This window comes from Phocoena sinus, chromosome 17 (genome assembly GCF_008692025.1).
Source record: "Phocoena sinus isolate mPhoSin1 chromosome 17, mPhoSin1.pri, whole genome shotgun sequence".
NCBI classification, from domain to species: domain Eukaryota; kingdom Metazoa; phylum Chordata; class Mammalia; order Artiodactyla; family Phocoenidae; genus Phocoena; species Phocoena sinus.
In genome coordinates, this window is record NC_045779.1 from 502,324 (window position 1) to 515,405 (window position 13,082).

The 13,082-nt window shown below is 42.3% G+C and overlaps 1 protein-coding gene across 1 annotated transcript in view; it reads right to left on the reverse strand.

Moving 5' to 3' along the window:
- Nucleotides 1-13,082, reverse strand: part of PRKDC (protein kinase, DNA-activated, catalytic subunit) — a 151,149-nt gene that overhangs the window by 96,160 nt on the left and 41,907 nt on the right. The window contains 2 exon segments of the mRNA XM_032609378.1: nucleotides 7,310-7,536; nucleotides 9,937-10,044. Coding sequence (XP_032465269.1) covers nucleotides 7,310-7,536; nucleotides 9,937-10,044 — 335 coding nt within the window.

Sequence of the window (13,082 nt, forward strand, 5' to 3'; positions counted from 1 at the left end):
GGACAGGAGTCGGAGCGAGGGGCCAAGGCTCACCTGGAAGAGCGACGTGAGGCCAGACCATAGAAGGTGGGGTTGGGGTCAGAGTCCCAGGCTGGCTACAGTAGCTTATATCTTAGATGCCAAAACCACTTGAAGTAGCAAGGAGGAAATGACATGACCAAATGATACTCCAAATCCACGATCCCCAAGGAAAGCTCTCCAAAACAGTTCACAAGCTTGCAGGATGGAAGCACCCGAACTTGTACTTACATCACTCAACACACAATCCCTCGAACACGGTTCCCTCGGGCATCATTTCTCAAAGCCACCCGGCATGTAGTCCAGCAAATCCGAGCGTCCGAGAAAGACGGCAACAGGGGAAAGGCAAAAAGGCCCAACAGGACGGAGCGGGGAGCGCACGGGCGCACAGTCGGGTCAGACAGGGTGGGCGAGTGGGGTGCAGAGGAGCTCTCCACCCCGACAGACCCAAAGGAGCCAGGCCCAACGACCCCCTGCGTGACGCTGCCCTCCAGCCCAGGTTCAGCCTGGACTGTCGACTGCGCTCACTGACCCCACGAGAGAATTCTGCTCTGACCTGCTCCTGACACCCAAGTCAGGCCACTGGGGTCTCAGAAGCAGAAACTAAAGGGCAGTCCACATTCTTGGACGGTACTTCTCCCCAGTGTCAGTTGTGGGTCCACTTCACACATTTCTAGAGAGCTCGGCTTCCCAGGACTAACGATGGACTTTGTCAACCTAATTCCTTGGACCAGGCTCCTGTCCTCTGAGAAGCTGAAGCCAGTCTCTGTTCAGCAGTTTCCCAGGATCCTTTACCTGACAGTGAAAACACTGACCCAACCTTCCCTGGCCATGTCTATGCCTAACAGCTGCTTTCCGAAACCAAGAGCACAGCAATTAGGGTACATACCAATATACAGAGAATGAAGCAAAACAGCAAAGCAAGGGAACAAGTGACATCCAAGTCAGGAGAAGGATTAACTTAGGGCAGGGCGGATCTAAAATACTGATAACGCTCCATTTCTAAACCTAGGTGGTCAATATGCGGGAACTTCTGTTACTATTATTATTATACGAACTTTACACATTTTAGGGCTTTCAAGTTGAGGCATAACTGACACACGTTGCAGCAGTTTCAGGTGCACAACGTAGCAGTTCGCTATTTGTACATGTTACAAAACCATCACTGCAAGCCGAGTCAACATCAGTCACCACACCTACTTAGAAAATGTTGTACCTTGTGATAGGAACTTTTAATATCTTCTCTCTCAGCAACTTCCATATGTAGGATACAGTGTTTTTAACTGTAGCCATCATGCTGTGCATTACTCCACCAGGACTTACTTCTTTTATAACTTAAAATTTGTAGCTTTTGATCCCCTTCACCCATTTCTCTGAGCCCCCAGCCCTGGCTTTAGCAACCACCAATCTGTTCTCTGTATCTATGAGATTGTTTGTTTGCTGTTGTTGTTTACAATTTCATATAAGTGAGATAATACAGTATTTGTCTTATTCTGTCTGACTTATCTCACTTAGCATAATGCCCTCTAGGTCCATCCATGTTGTCACAAATGGCAAGATTTTCTTCTTTTTTATGTGTGTGTGTGTGTGTGTGTGTGTGTGTGTGTGTGTGTGTGTGTGTGTGTATTAGATATTCTATATCCATTCATCTCTCAATAGGCACGTAGGTTGCTTCCATGTCTTGGCTATTACAAATAATGCTGCAATGAACATGGGGGTGCATAAATCTTCTCAAATTAGTGTTTTCATTTTCTTCGGATAAATACCCAGGGGTGGAATTGCTGGATTGTATGGTAGTTCTATTTTTAATTTTTTGAGGAACCTCCACACTATTTTCCACAGTGGCTACACGAATTTACATTCCCATCAACAGTGCATGAGAGTTCCCTTTTCTCCACACCCTCACTAGCATTTGGTATTTGTAGACTTTTTGATGACGGCCATTCTGACCAGTGTGAGGTGATACCTCATTGTGGTTTTAATCTGCATTTCCCTGATGATTAGTGATGTTAAGCATCTTTTCATGTACCTGTTGGCCATTTCTATGTCTTTTTTGGGAAAATGTCAGATATTCTGCTCATTTTTCTAATCAGATTTTTTGCCATTGAGCTCTCTATATATTTTGGATATTAACCCTTTATTAGATATATGATTTGCAACTATATTCTCCCATTCAGTAGGTTGCCTTTTCATTTTGTTGACCGTTTGCTGTGCAGAAGTTTTTAGTTGGATGTAATCCCACTTGTTTATTTTTGCTTTTGGTGTCAGATTCAAAAAATCATCCCTAAGACCTATGTCAGGAAGCTTACCAGACCTATGTCAGGGAGCTTACCACCTATGTTTTCTTCTAGGAGTTTTATGGTTTCAGGTCTTACGTTCAAATCTTTACTCCATTTTGAGTTAGTTTTTGTGAATGGTGTAAGACAGGGGTCCAGTTCTCGCAACACCATTTATTGAAGAGGTTGTCTTTCTCCACTGTGTATTCCTGGCTCCTCTGTCATAAAATTAATTGACCATAAGTGTGTGGATTTATTTCTGGGCATTCTGTTCTGTTCCAATGATCTATGTGACTGTATTTCTGCCAACACCATGTTGTTTTGATTACTATAGCTTTGTATAGTAGTTGGAAATCAGGAAGCGTGATGCTTCCTGTTCTTTTTCAGGATTGCTTTGACTTTTCAGGGTCTTTGTGGTTCCATACAAATTTTAGGACTGTTTGCCCTATTTCTGTGAAAAAAGCCATTGGAATTTTGATAGGGATTGCACTCAATCTGAAGATTGCTTTGGGTAGTGTGGAAATTTTAACAATATTAATTCTTCCAATCCATGAGCACAGAATATCTATTTATTTGTGTCTTCTTCAATTTCTGTCATCAATGTCTTACAGTTGTCAGTGTACAGGTCTTTCACCCCCTTGGTTAAATTTATCCCTAGGTATTTTATTCCTCTTGATACAGCTGTAAATGAGATTGTTTTTTCTTTCTCTCTTTTTTTTTTTTTTTTGGCTGCGTTGGGTCTTCTTTGTTGCTGCGCGTGGGCTTTCTCTAGTTGCGGTGAGTGGGGACTATTCTCTGTTGCGGTGCACGGGCTTCTCATTGCAGTGGCTTCTCTTGTTGCAGAGCACAGGCTGTAGGCGTGCAGGCTTCAGTGGTTACAGCACGCAGGCCCTAGAGCACACAGGCTTCAGTAGCTGTGGCTCACGGGCTCTAGAGCACAAGCTCAGTAGTTGTGGCGCACAGGCTTAGTTGCTCCGCAGCATGTGGGATCTTCCCAGACCAGGGCTCGAACCCATGTTCCCTGCATTGGCAGGCGGATTCTTAACCACTGTGCCACTGGGGAAGTCCTGAGATTGTTTTCTTAATTTCAATTTCTGATTGTTCATTATGAGTACATAGACAGGCAACAGACTTTTGTATACTGATTTTGTATCCTGCAATTTTACTGAGTTTATTAGTTCTAACAGTTTTATTGGTGGAGTCTTTAGGGTTTTCTATCTGTAATATCATGTCATCTGCAAATAGTGACAGTTTTACATGTTTTTAAACATTCTTCTATACACACAGGTTTCACAATTTAAAAAACTAAAAGGAAAAAACATATCAAAATGCCAAGGGCATTTTTCACAGAACTAGAATAATTTTAAATTTTGTATGGAAATACAAAAGACGCCAAATAGCCAAAACAATCTTGAGAAAGAATAACAGAGCTGGAGGAATCACGCTCCCTGACTTCAAACTATACCGTACGGTAATCAAAACAGCATGGTATTAGCACAAAACAGATGTATAGATCAATGGAACAGAGCAGAGAGCCCAGAAATAAGCCCACGCACTTATGGTCAATTAATCTATGACAAAGGAGGCAAGAATATACAATGCAGAAAAGACAGTCTCTTCAATAACTGGTGCTGGGAAAACCGGACAGCTACACGTAGAAGAATGAAATTAGAACATTCATTCTCTAACGGCATACAAAAAAATAAACTCAAAATGGATTAAACACCTAAGCGTACGACTGGAAACCTTAAAACTCCTAGAAGAAAACACAGACAGAACACTCTCTGACATAAATTGTAGCAATATTTTCTGTCTCCTAAAGCAAAGAAAACAAAAGCAGAAAGAAACAAAGGAGGCCTAACTAAACCTAAAAACTTCCGCACAGCAAAGGAAACCATCAACAAAACAAAATGACAACCTACTGAATGGGAGAAAATATCTGCAAATGATAAGATGAATATAGGGCTAATATCCAAAATATACAAACAGCTCAAACAGCTCAGTATCAAAAAAACAAAGACCTGAATAGACATTTTTGCAAAGAAGACACACAGACAGCCAACAGGCACAGGAAAAGATGCTCAACATGGTTAATCATCAGGGAAGTACAATCAAAACCACAGTGAGACATCACCTCACACGTGGCAGATGACTATCACCAAAAAGACTGCAAATAACAAGTACTGGCGAGGATGTGGAGAAAAGTGCGCCTCATGCCCTGTGCGTGGGAATGTAAATTAGTGCAGCCACTGCGGAGAACAGTGTGGAGATTCCTCAAAAAACTAAAAATAGAGCTACCATACAGCCCAGCAATTCCACTCCTGGGTATTTATCCAAAAAACCCAATAACACTTATTTGAAAAACTACATGCACCCCACTGTTCACAGCAGCACTATTCACAATTGCCAAGACATGGAAACAACCTAAGTGTCCATCAACAGATGAATGGATAAAGACGATGTGGTAAGGGACTTCCCTGGCAGTCCAGTGGTTAGGACTCCGTGCTTCCACTGCAGGGGGCACAGGTTAGATCCCTGGTCAGGCCGAAGAAATAAATAAATAAAAGATGTGGTAAATATATACAATGAATGTTACTCAGCCATAAAAAAGAATGAAAATAATTCCATTTGCAGCTACATGGATGGACCTACAGAGTATTATGCTTAGTGAAATATACCAGATGAATACTGTATGATACCACTTGTATGAGAACTCTAAAAAAAAAACAAACATATGTATATAACAAAACAGAACCAGACTCACAGATATAAAGAACAAATTAGTGGTTACCAGAAGGAAGGAGGAGGGGCAAAATAGGAGTAGGGGACTTAGAGACACAAACTACTATGCATAAAACAGATAAGCAACAAGGATATAATGTACAGCACAGGAAAACAGCCAATATTTTATAATAACTATAAATGGAGCATAACCTTTAAAAATTGTGAATCACTACACTGTACATCTGAAACATACATTTTACATCAACTATACCTCAACTAAAAAAATCAACACAGTGGCTTCAAACTCCAGTCGATTTTTTTTTTTCTTTGCGGCACGCGGGCCCCTCACCGCTGTGGCCTGCCCCCCCGCTGCCGCGGAGCACAGGCTCCGGACACGCAGGCCCAGCGGCCACGGCCCACGGGCCCGGTCGCTCCACGGCAGGCAGGATCCCCCCAGACCGGGGCACGAACCCACACCCCCTGCATCAGCAGGCGGACCCCCAACCACTGCGCCACCAGGGAAGCCCTCCAGTCGATTTTCATACAAACGTGCACATGCCCACACACATGCAGAGACAGATTCCTATCCATCCAGCTATCCTCTCTCTATCCATCTACCACCGATCTACCCATCCATCCATCTAAAATCTACCTACTTATCATCCACCTACCCCTCCAACCATCATCCACCCATCCATCCATCATCCATCCATCTATCCACCCATCCATCATCCATCCATTGTCCGTCCACCCATCCATCTATCCACCCATCCATCATCCATCCATCCATCCATCATCCATCCATCTACCCACCCGTCCATCATCCATCCATCCATCCACCCATCCATCCAACTAAAATCTACCTATCACCCACCTACCTCTCCATCCATCATCCATCCCTCCATCATTCCTTCCATCATCTTATTTTCACAACTGCTCCCCTCATCACTATCCCAACTGCCAATTCCTGAGAGAAGCTATTCTGACCAAATGAGGTCAGATTCCTCATTATAAGGTTCCTTAGTAATCATGTACCACTACTTAATTTTTTTTTTTCCCATGCTGCACAGTAGTGGGATCTTAGTTCCCTGACCAGGTATTGAACCCGGGCAGCCGGCAATGAAAGTGCAGTGTCCTAACTACTGGACCGCCAGGGAATTCCCTGTACCGCTACTTAAAAGCACTAATTCCAGCTACAGATTTTACCTTTATCTTTGTGATTGGTTGAATATTATCTACCTGTCTTTTTAAAATGCAGCCCTCACGAAGGGCTACATCTTTGTATCTCCAGCATTCGGCATGATGCCTGGCACATAACAGTCTGACCTAGCAAACAGTACTAAATGAACAAACGAACAAACACTACTACAACCTTAGGTCAGGGACTATCTTGTCCTTGGACTGTGAAACCACCCTGTCACTGGTGTCCTGGCCCTCAGACCCACTCCCCACACAGCTACTGGCAGGCGAATTTGGGGAGGAGTCTAACCGTGCCGCTCCCTGCTCCCACTATCCAGGACTCGCTGTCTCTGGAAGTGGCCTTCACATCTTAATTCCACAAAGAGAGGCTCCTGGACAGTCTCATTTCGCTCCCTTCCAAACCTCAAACTCCACAGCAAGGAGTAGAAAATGACTTCGTCTCCTTACATACTGTCCTCTTATCTCTGCCCTGTCCCTCTGACCTGAAATGCTTGGGCCAGTTTCCACTCATCCCCTAAGCCTCATCCCAAGTATAAATGGAACAGGAGGCCAGGAGGTACAGGAAGCCAGGAGGCCAGGAGGTACAGGAGGCCAGGAGGTACAGGAGGCCAGGAGGTACAGGAAACCTCCCCTAACCTACTCAAACCATGTCAGACACTCCTCTTCTGTGCTTCAAAAGACTGTGTATTATGGCTTTTGTTGCACTTTCCAGACTGGGTACTATTATACTTCAATGTAGATCTCAACACGTTCTGAGCCTCTTCTTGAATGCAAACATCATTTTAATTCATTATTTAATCCCCAGAAAACAGCACAGCATCCAGCATGTTAACTATTTACTAAATGCTTGATATATGACTACATGGATACATAAACAGTGAGTCACTTTACAAAATCACTACTGAATATTTAAAGATCTTAGACCGCGTGCCGTAACGAAAAGATCTCACAGGCCCAAACAAAGATCCCATTTGCTGCAACTAAGACCCGACACAGCCAAAAAAAGAAAAGGAAAATAAATAAATATTTAAAAACAAAAAAAAGAAAATTTAAAGATCTTTACACCCTTCCCTGTCAGGTAACTTACGTACCTGAATTCCCTGTAGATATTATTAAAAGCAAGTGATGCTCCCAGTCTCTTGAAAGCATTGGGGTGAAGTGCAAAGCTGTACAGTCGCTTGAAAAGTGATTTGGTGTTTACTGGACTGTTTTCCTGCTGCTGCGGTGTTGTCTGCTTAATGGACCATTTGAGGAATTCCTGAATACACCGACCACAAAAATCTCTTAAAGTACTGTCAAAGGGGTCCACAATTCCATCCTGAAACAAAGCATAAAATGACAACTGAATACCTTGGTCTGCCTCTGAGCATAAATGAAGTATGTTATGAAAATTAATTTAGAGCACTATTAAGGAAAAAAGCGCACACTAGTCAAACCAATCTGACTGTCTAGAATCTAGACTCTAATAACGAATTCCTTGTGACATAAAGAAAAGTTTCTTCTAAAGAAATTAAGAAACTGAAAAATACATGAAAAAAAGAGAATACTTTAATTGTACAGCAACAAAGCAGACTTTCCTTCCCCTGAAGAAACACAATGATTATATCCTAAGAACTTCTGTTGATTCTACCTCATAACATTATCTGAAATGCTTTATTTATTGAGGATAAATAGAGTAAGACCCTTGCAAGTTTCAAGGAAACTGTAAAGCTACACAAAGAAAAATCAGAGAGATGTGGTTCTAAAAGTAGAACCTTCTATCAGAGCAATCTCCAGAAAGGCACCGTCTCTAAATACTTGAAAAAACAGCTAAGGAAATTTGAGTGCTTTTGTTTCTCTCTTAGATCCACAAAGGAAAAGTTTAACTTGAGAAAGTACACGGAAACTGAAATAAGGGGATTCTTTCTAACATGCCTGGTTCCTTGCTACATGCAAAATCTTTGATCACAGTGCGAATTAGAATTCACAGAGGTGATGGTAATGCACCGCGGAAACGGGCAGAGGAGCGGACAGCAGGGACACAAGTGCACTGGAGTGCACCAGCCTCCACCTCCGCCTTCACCTTTTCTTTTCTTTCTGTAAACCCTCTCATGTTACATTTCCATTCCCACCTGGTTTTTTCCTGAAGCTCTGACTTAAGCTACCTTCAAGGATCAAAAGGGGAAAAGGAACAGCTAAGATAGAAACTTCAGAACAGAAACATTAGAATAAATCCGTCTGAATGAAATAAGCCACAAGTTAAATTTAATTAAATGGATCTGTCATAGACAGGTTTCACACTAGACACTGCAGGGAATTAAACCACAGGTACAATGATGTCATCATCCTAATTACAAATGTTCAGTAACTCCCACTGCCCACAAGTGGCAGCCAGCTAGGCAACCTCTGAGAGGGAAAGGAGCTGTGTTAGTAACTACACACACAACAGGGGCAACAGGGAGAACAGGGCTGGCCTGGGCAAACTGCAACAGATAGTGGTCCTACATGCAACGACACACCTCATTTCAAACTTAACAGAAAGTGACCCACAGATTCAAACAAATCAGTCTGCAAAAACATGGGATTAAAGGATGTTTGTTTGCACAAACTTGCTATGTGTTCAACTGGGCATTTTTTAAAAAAATTTATTTATCTATTTTTGGCTGTGTTGGGTCTTTGTTGCTGCGCGCGGGCTTTCTCTAGTTGTGGCGAGCAGGGGCTACTCTTCCTTGTGGCGCACGGGCTTCTTGTTGTGGTGGCTTCTCTTGTTGCAGAGCATGGGCTCTAGGCACTCGGGCTTCAGTAGTTGTGGCTCGCAGGCTCAGTAGTTGTGGCTCGTGGGCTCTAGAGCGCAGGCTCAGTAGTTGTGGCACACGGGCTTAGTTGCTCTGTGGCATGTGGGATTTTCCTGGACCAGGGCTCGAACCCGTGTCCCCTGCATTGGCAGGCGGATTCTTAAGCACTGCACCACCAGGGAAGTCCCTCAACTGGGGATTTTGATTCCAAAGTCAGTATATGCCAAAACAAAAGTACAGGTTGAAATAATAGGTAAATATCAATTAAGATGATATTTAAAGAAATCAAATGTAGTTATTTGCACGAGTTCAGAATATTAAAATCAAATCAGTGTGGAAAGACAGTAAGGCTTTAGCCGACCTCACTGCCTCTGCCCGCAGTGAGCCAGTGACCCCACCCTAACAATTCCACCTCTGCTGTCTCAGGACAGTTCTATGTACACGGTGAACTGCGATGTCTAGGGGTTTTGAGTTGCTGAATCTGAATGCAGGAGAAAACAGGACCAGCTCAAAAAATTCCTTTTACTCTGAACTAGTATACTATAGTTAAAAAAAAAAAAAAAAAAAAAGAGGATACTGTAACTCTGATAGAAGTCCAAGAACATTCTTATTCACCCTTTCCACCCTCAACACACACACACACACACACACACACACGCACACACACACAGCCTTAATGTAGATGAAGTCTGTCAAATTTATAACCATCCTCCCAAAAGGAACAAAACAAAAACATCTATTTGCTTGTAGCTATTTAAAAGTATCCCTTAATAAACAGCACCTTGTTCATTAAATGCCATCTCACCAAAACAAAAGAAAAAAGATGATCCAATCTAGCTAGATGTTACATTTTGATACCTTGACAGGTAGCTTTTCTCAAAGTTCTGAGTATTGATCACATATAACCAGTTGATGGGAATGGCAGGACAGGAACCATTACTCACCAGTATTGTTTCTAGTAAGGCAACAGTGTCCTGACTCTCAAATTTCTTATTGTTGGTGAACCAGTGAATCAGCTGCATAACTAGAGGTTCATACAGTTGCCTCGGCACCTGAAGGAGTAATAACATCATGTAAATTTACTTTTTTCATGTAAATTTTATATCAGAGACAGTTCCATTTATATGACAGGAGCAAAATTAAGCGTAATACTACTGTGGTTATATTAGTTTCCTTCTCTAGTTAAATTCTGTGACGAACATGGTCTAACTTCTTCCTAAGAGTCCGGCAAAGAAAAATACGCATCCCCAAACTTACTGTTCCTCTAACGAGGAGGGCAATTTGGGTCGACAGTGATGGTATTTGTCATTCATCCTGATTAACCTGATCCGGAGCTAAACAGAAGGCATTCTGTTCACAACCCCGTGGGGACAAAGCAGAAAGCCAGGTCAGGGCTTCCCTCCGCGCAGTGGTTGAGAGTCCGCCTGCCGATGCAGGGGACACGGGTTCGTGCCCCGGTCAGGGAAGATCCCACGTGCCGCGGAGCGGCTGGGCCCGTGAGCCGTGGCCGCTGAGCCTGCACGTCCGGAGCCTGTGCTCCGCAACGGGAGAGGCCACAGCAGTGAGAGGCCCGTGTACCGCAAAAAAAAAAAAAAAAAAAGCCAGGTCAGCATCCTCTGCATAGAGACTCCCAGGCTGTATCACAGAACAAGAGAAGAGGCACCTCCCCCTCAGCTGCCTGCCGAGAAAGAAGGGAAACTAGTCTTTACTCTGTGGAGATGCGGGTTCTTACCCTAACCTTCTCAAATGTAAATACAGTCTCTGCAGGGCCCAGAGAGCCCTGTGGGTGTCTGGCTCCTACAGTCTAGGGTGGCTCCCAGGCCTGGAGGGTTTTACTGTCCTTTTGGATCAGAGCAATTTCCTGAGACAAACGGTTATGCATCTAACCCTCATTCTCTATGAACAGTAAATGTTCACAGCCCGAGTGAAGGGGAACATTCCCGATCTTCATGTCTCACAAGGCTGGCCCTACAGGAGCACTGAGAAATCCAGAGGAGTTCTATTTCCCCGCTGATACTCAGCTTAAGAACAAAGCACGTGGTACGGACACCCCATCAAAAATCACATGAGGGAGGTCCCTGGCAGTCCAGTGGGGGACCATGTACTTCCACTGCAGTGGGTGTGGGTTCCATCACTGGTCAGGGAACTAGGATCCCACATAACGCCTGCTGCGGCCAAAAAATAAAATAAAATTTAAAAATTAAAAAACAACAACAAAAATCACGTGAAATGTCTGGGGCTCGGACTCAACAACAAGTTCTCTTGCACCCGGGTATTTCTCCAAAAAATATCTTTCTAAACTTTGAAGCAACTTTTAGACTTAATCAAAGTAAAAGAATCTTACCTTTTAGTTTGGAAATTTAACCTGGTCTTAAAGCATCACTGTTTTCTTCCCCCAAAAGAATTATTTTGTATTCTTAGAACATAGATTATATATATGTACACACACACCATTTATAGAACATGTAGAAAACCATCCAACTACAATCCTACATCCAAATGGTAACCACTGTTAACATTCCAAACCACTGTTAACTCAGTATATTTATACACATTTAAATATACGTATACACGTGTGTAAAAATATACACTTTTGTAACCACTTTTCTGCCCCTTAATTTTGAATACTTTCCATGTAAATACATAAGCTATATCAGTATCTTTATTAGATGCCTGCTATCTCATATATGGATAAACCATGATCCAGTTACCCAATCCTGTTGTTAGAAATGCAGTATTTCTAGTTTATGTCTGTCTTATACACACCACTCTGAACACCTCTCTGGACAAGGGCTGCTGTCCACACTCCCACCTGCCAGGACTCACAAGCCCCTTTCCCTACAAGCTTGGCAGCACTAAACACTGCCAATTTTTAAAATATTTGACAACTGCTGCAATCCGTACCATTTTAATTTGAATTTCCTTATCTACTAAAAACGTTGAATATTTAAAACATATTTAATTGGCCATATATACTTCTGTGTTCACGAGCTGCCCACTTTTGTTCTTTATCCATTTGCCCATTTTAAAATCTTATCATCTTCAGCACAATGTGGGAAAAAAAAAATTTCCCTACATCATGTGTATGTCAAAACTGTGGGTTTGTGCCATTCAGTGGCTTTACATACTTATAAAGTCAGAACTATCAACACACTAGCAGTTTTCTTCCACAGATCTCCCTTCAATACCTTGTATGAAAATTTCCCTTTCTACACAAACTGTATGGAAAGACATCTATAATGTAATGATAAAATCCACCCAAGCAGAAATCACATTTTACATAAAAGAAAGCATTTTTGAATGCTATAATCCTTTTTATCTGTAAAACAAAATTTATATGTATGCTTATAAAAATTTATATAAAATTTATACGTATGCTATGTTTTACAAAGATCTAGGAGTATATTCACCAAACTTTCGGCAGAGGATACACTGGCTTTTCCTGAGGAATAATAGGGGGAAAGGGGTGATGACATGGAGGTTCACTTTTAGCATCATATGTTTCTATATTAATTAGTAATATTTTACCAATGAAAAAGACCATCCCAATCCAAAGACACAAACAGCCGTGCTATAATTCATCACATTTTTCTATAATATTTTTATAAATGCTATAATAGAATTTATTAAATGTTCCATTTCTCACTAACTTAAAAAGCCCCTTTTATCACACATACAATATTTATGTGTACACATGGGTCCACCTGCCAACTGCCAGACAGTCCCACTGACATATATATCTGTGCACAAGTTCAACCCCATTATAATTAACGTGACTTCTTCTTAATATCTGTTAGGGCAAGACACCCTTCAGTACCTGACCCTGCCAAAATTTTTCTTGGTTAGGCTCTAGCAATTATTCTTCCAGATTACTTTTGACGTTCAAAATGAAATTAATTCTGGGATTTTTGCTGGAACAATACCAAACTTACTGAACGATTTGGAAAGAGCTCGAATTTTTTCAATATTGGTTCTTTTTTTTTTTGGCCACGCCACCCAGCTTGCGGGATCTCAGTTCCCTGACCAGGGGTCAAACCCGGGCTACCCGCAGTGGAAGTACCAAGTCCTAGCCACTGGACTGCCAGGGAGC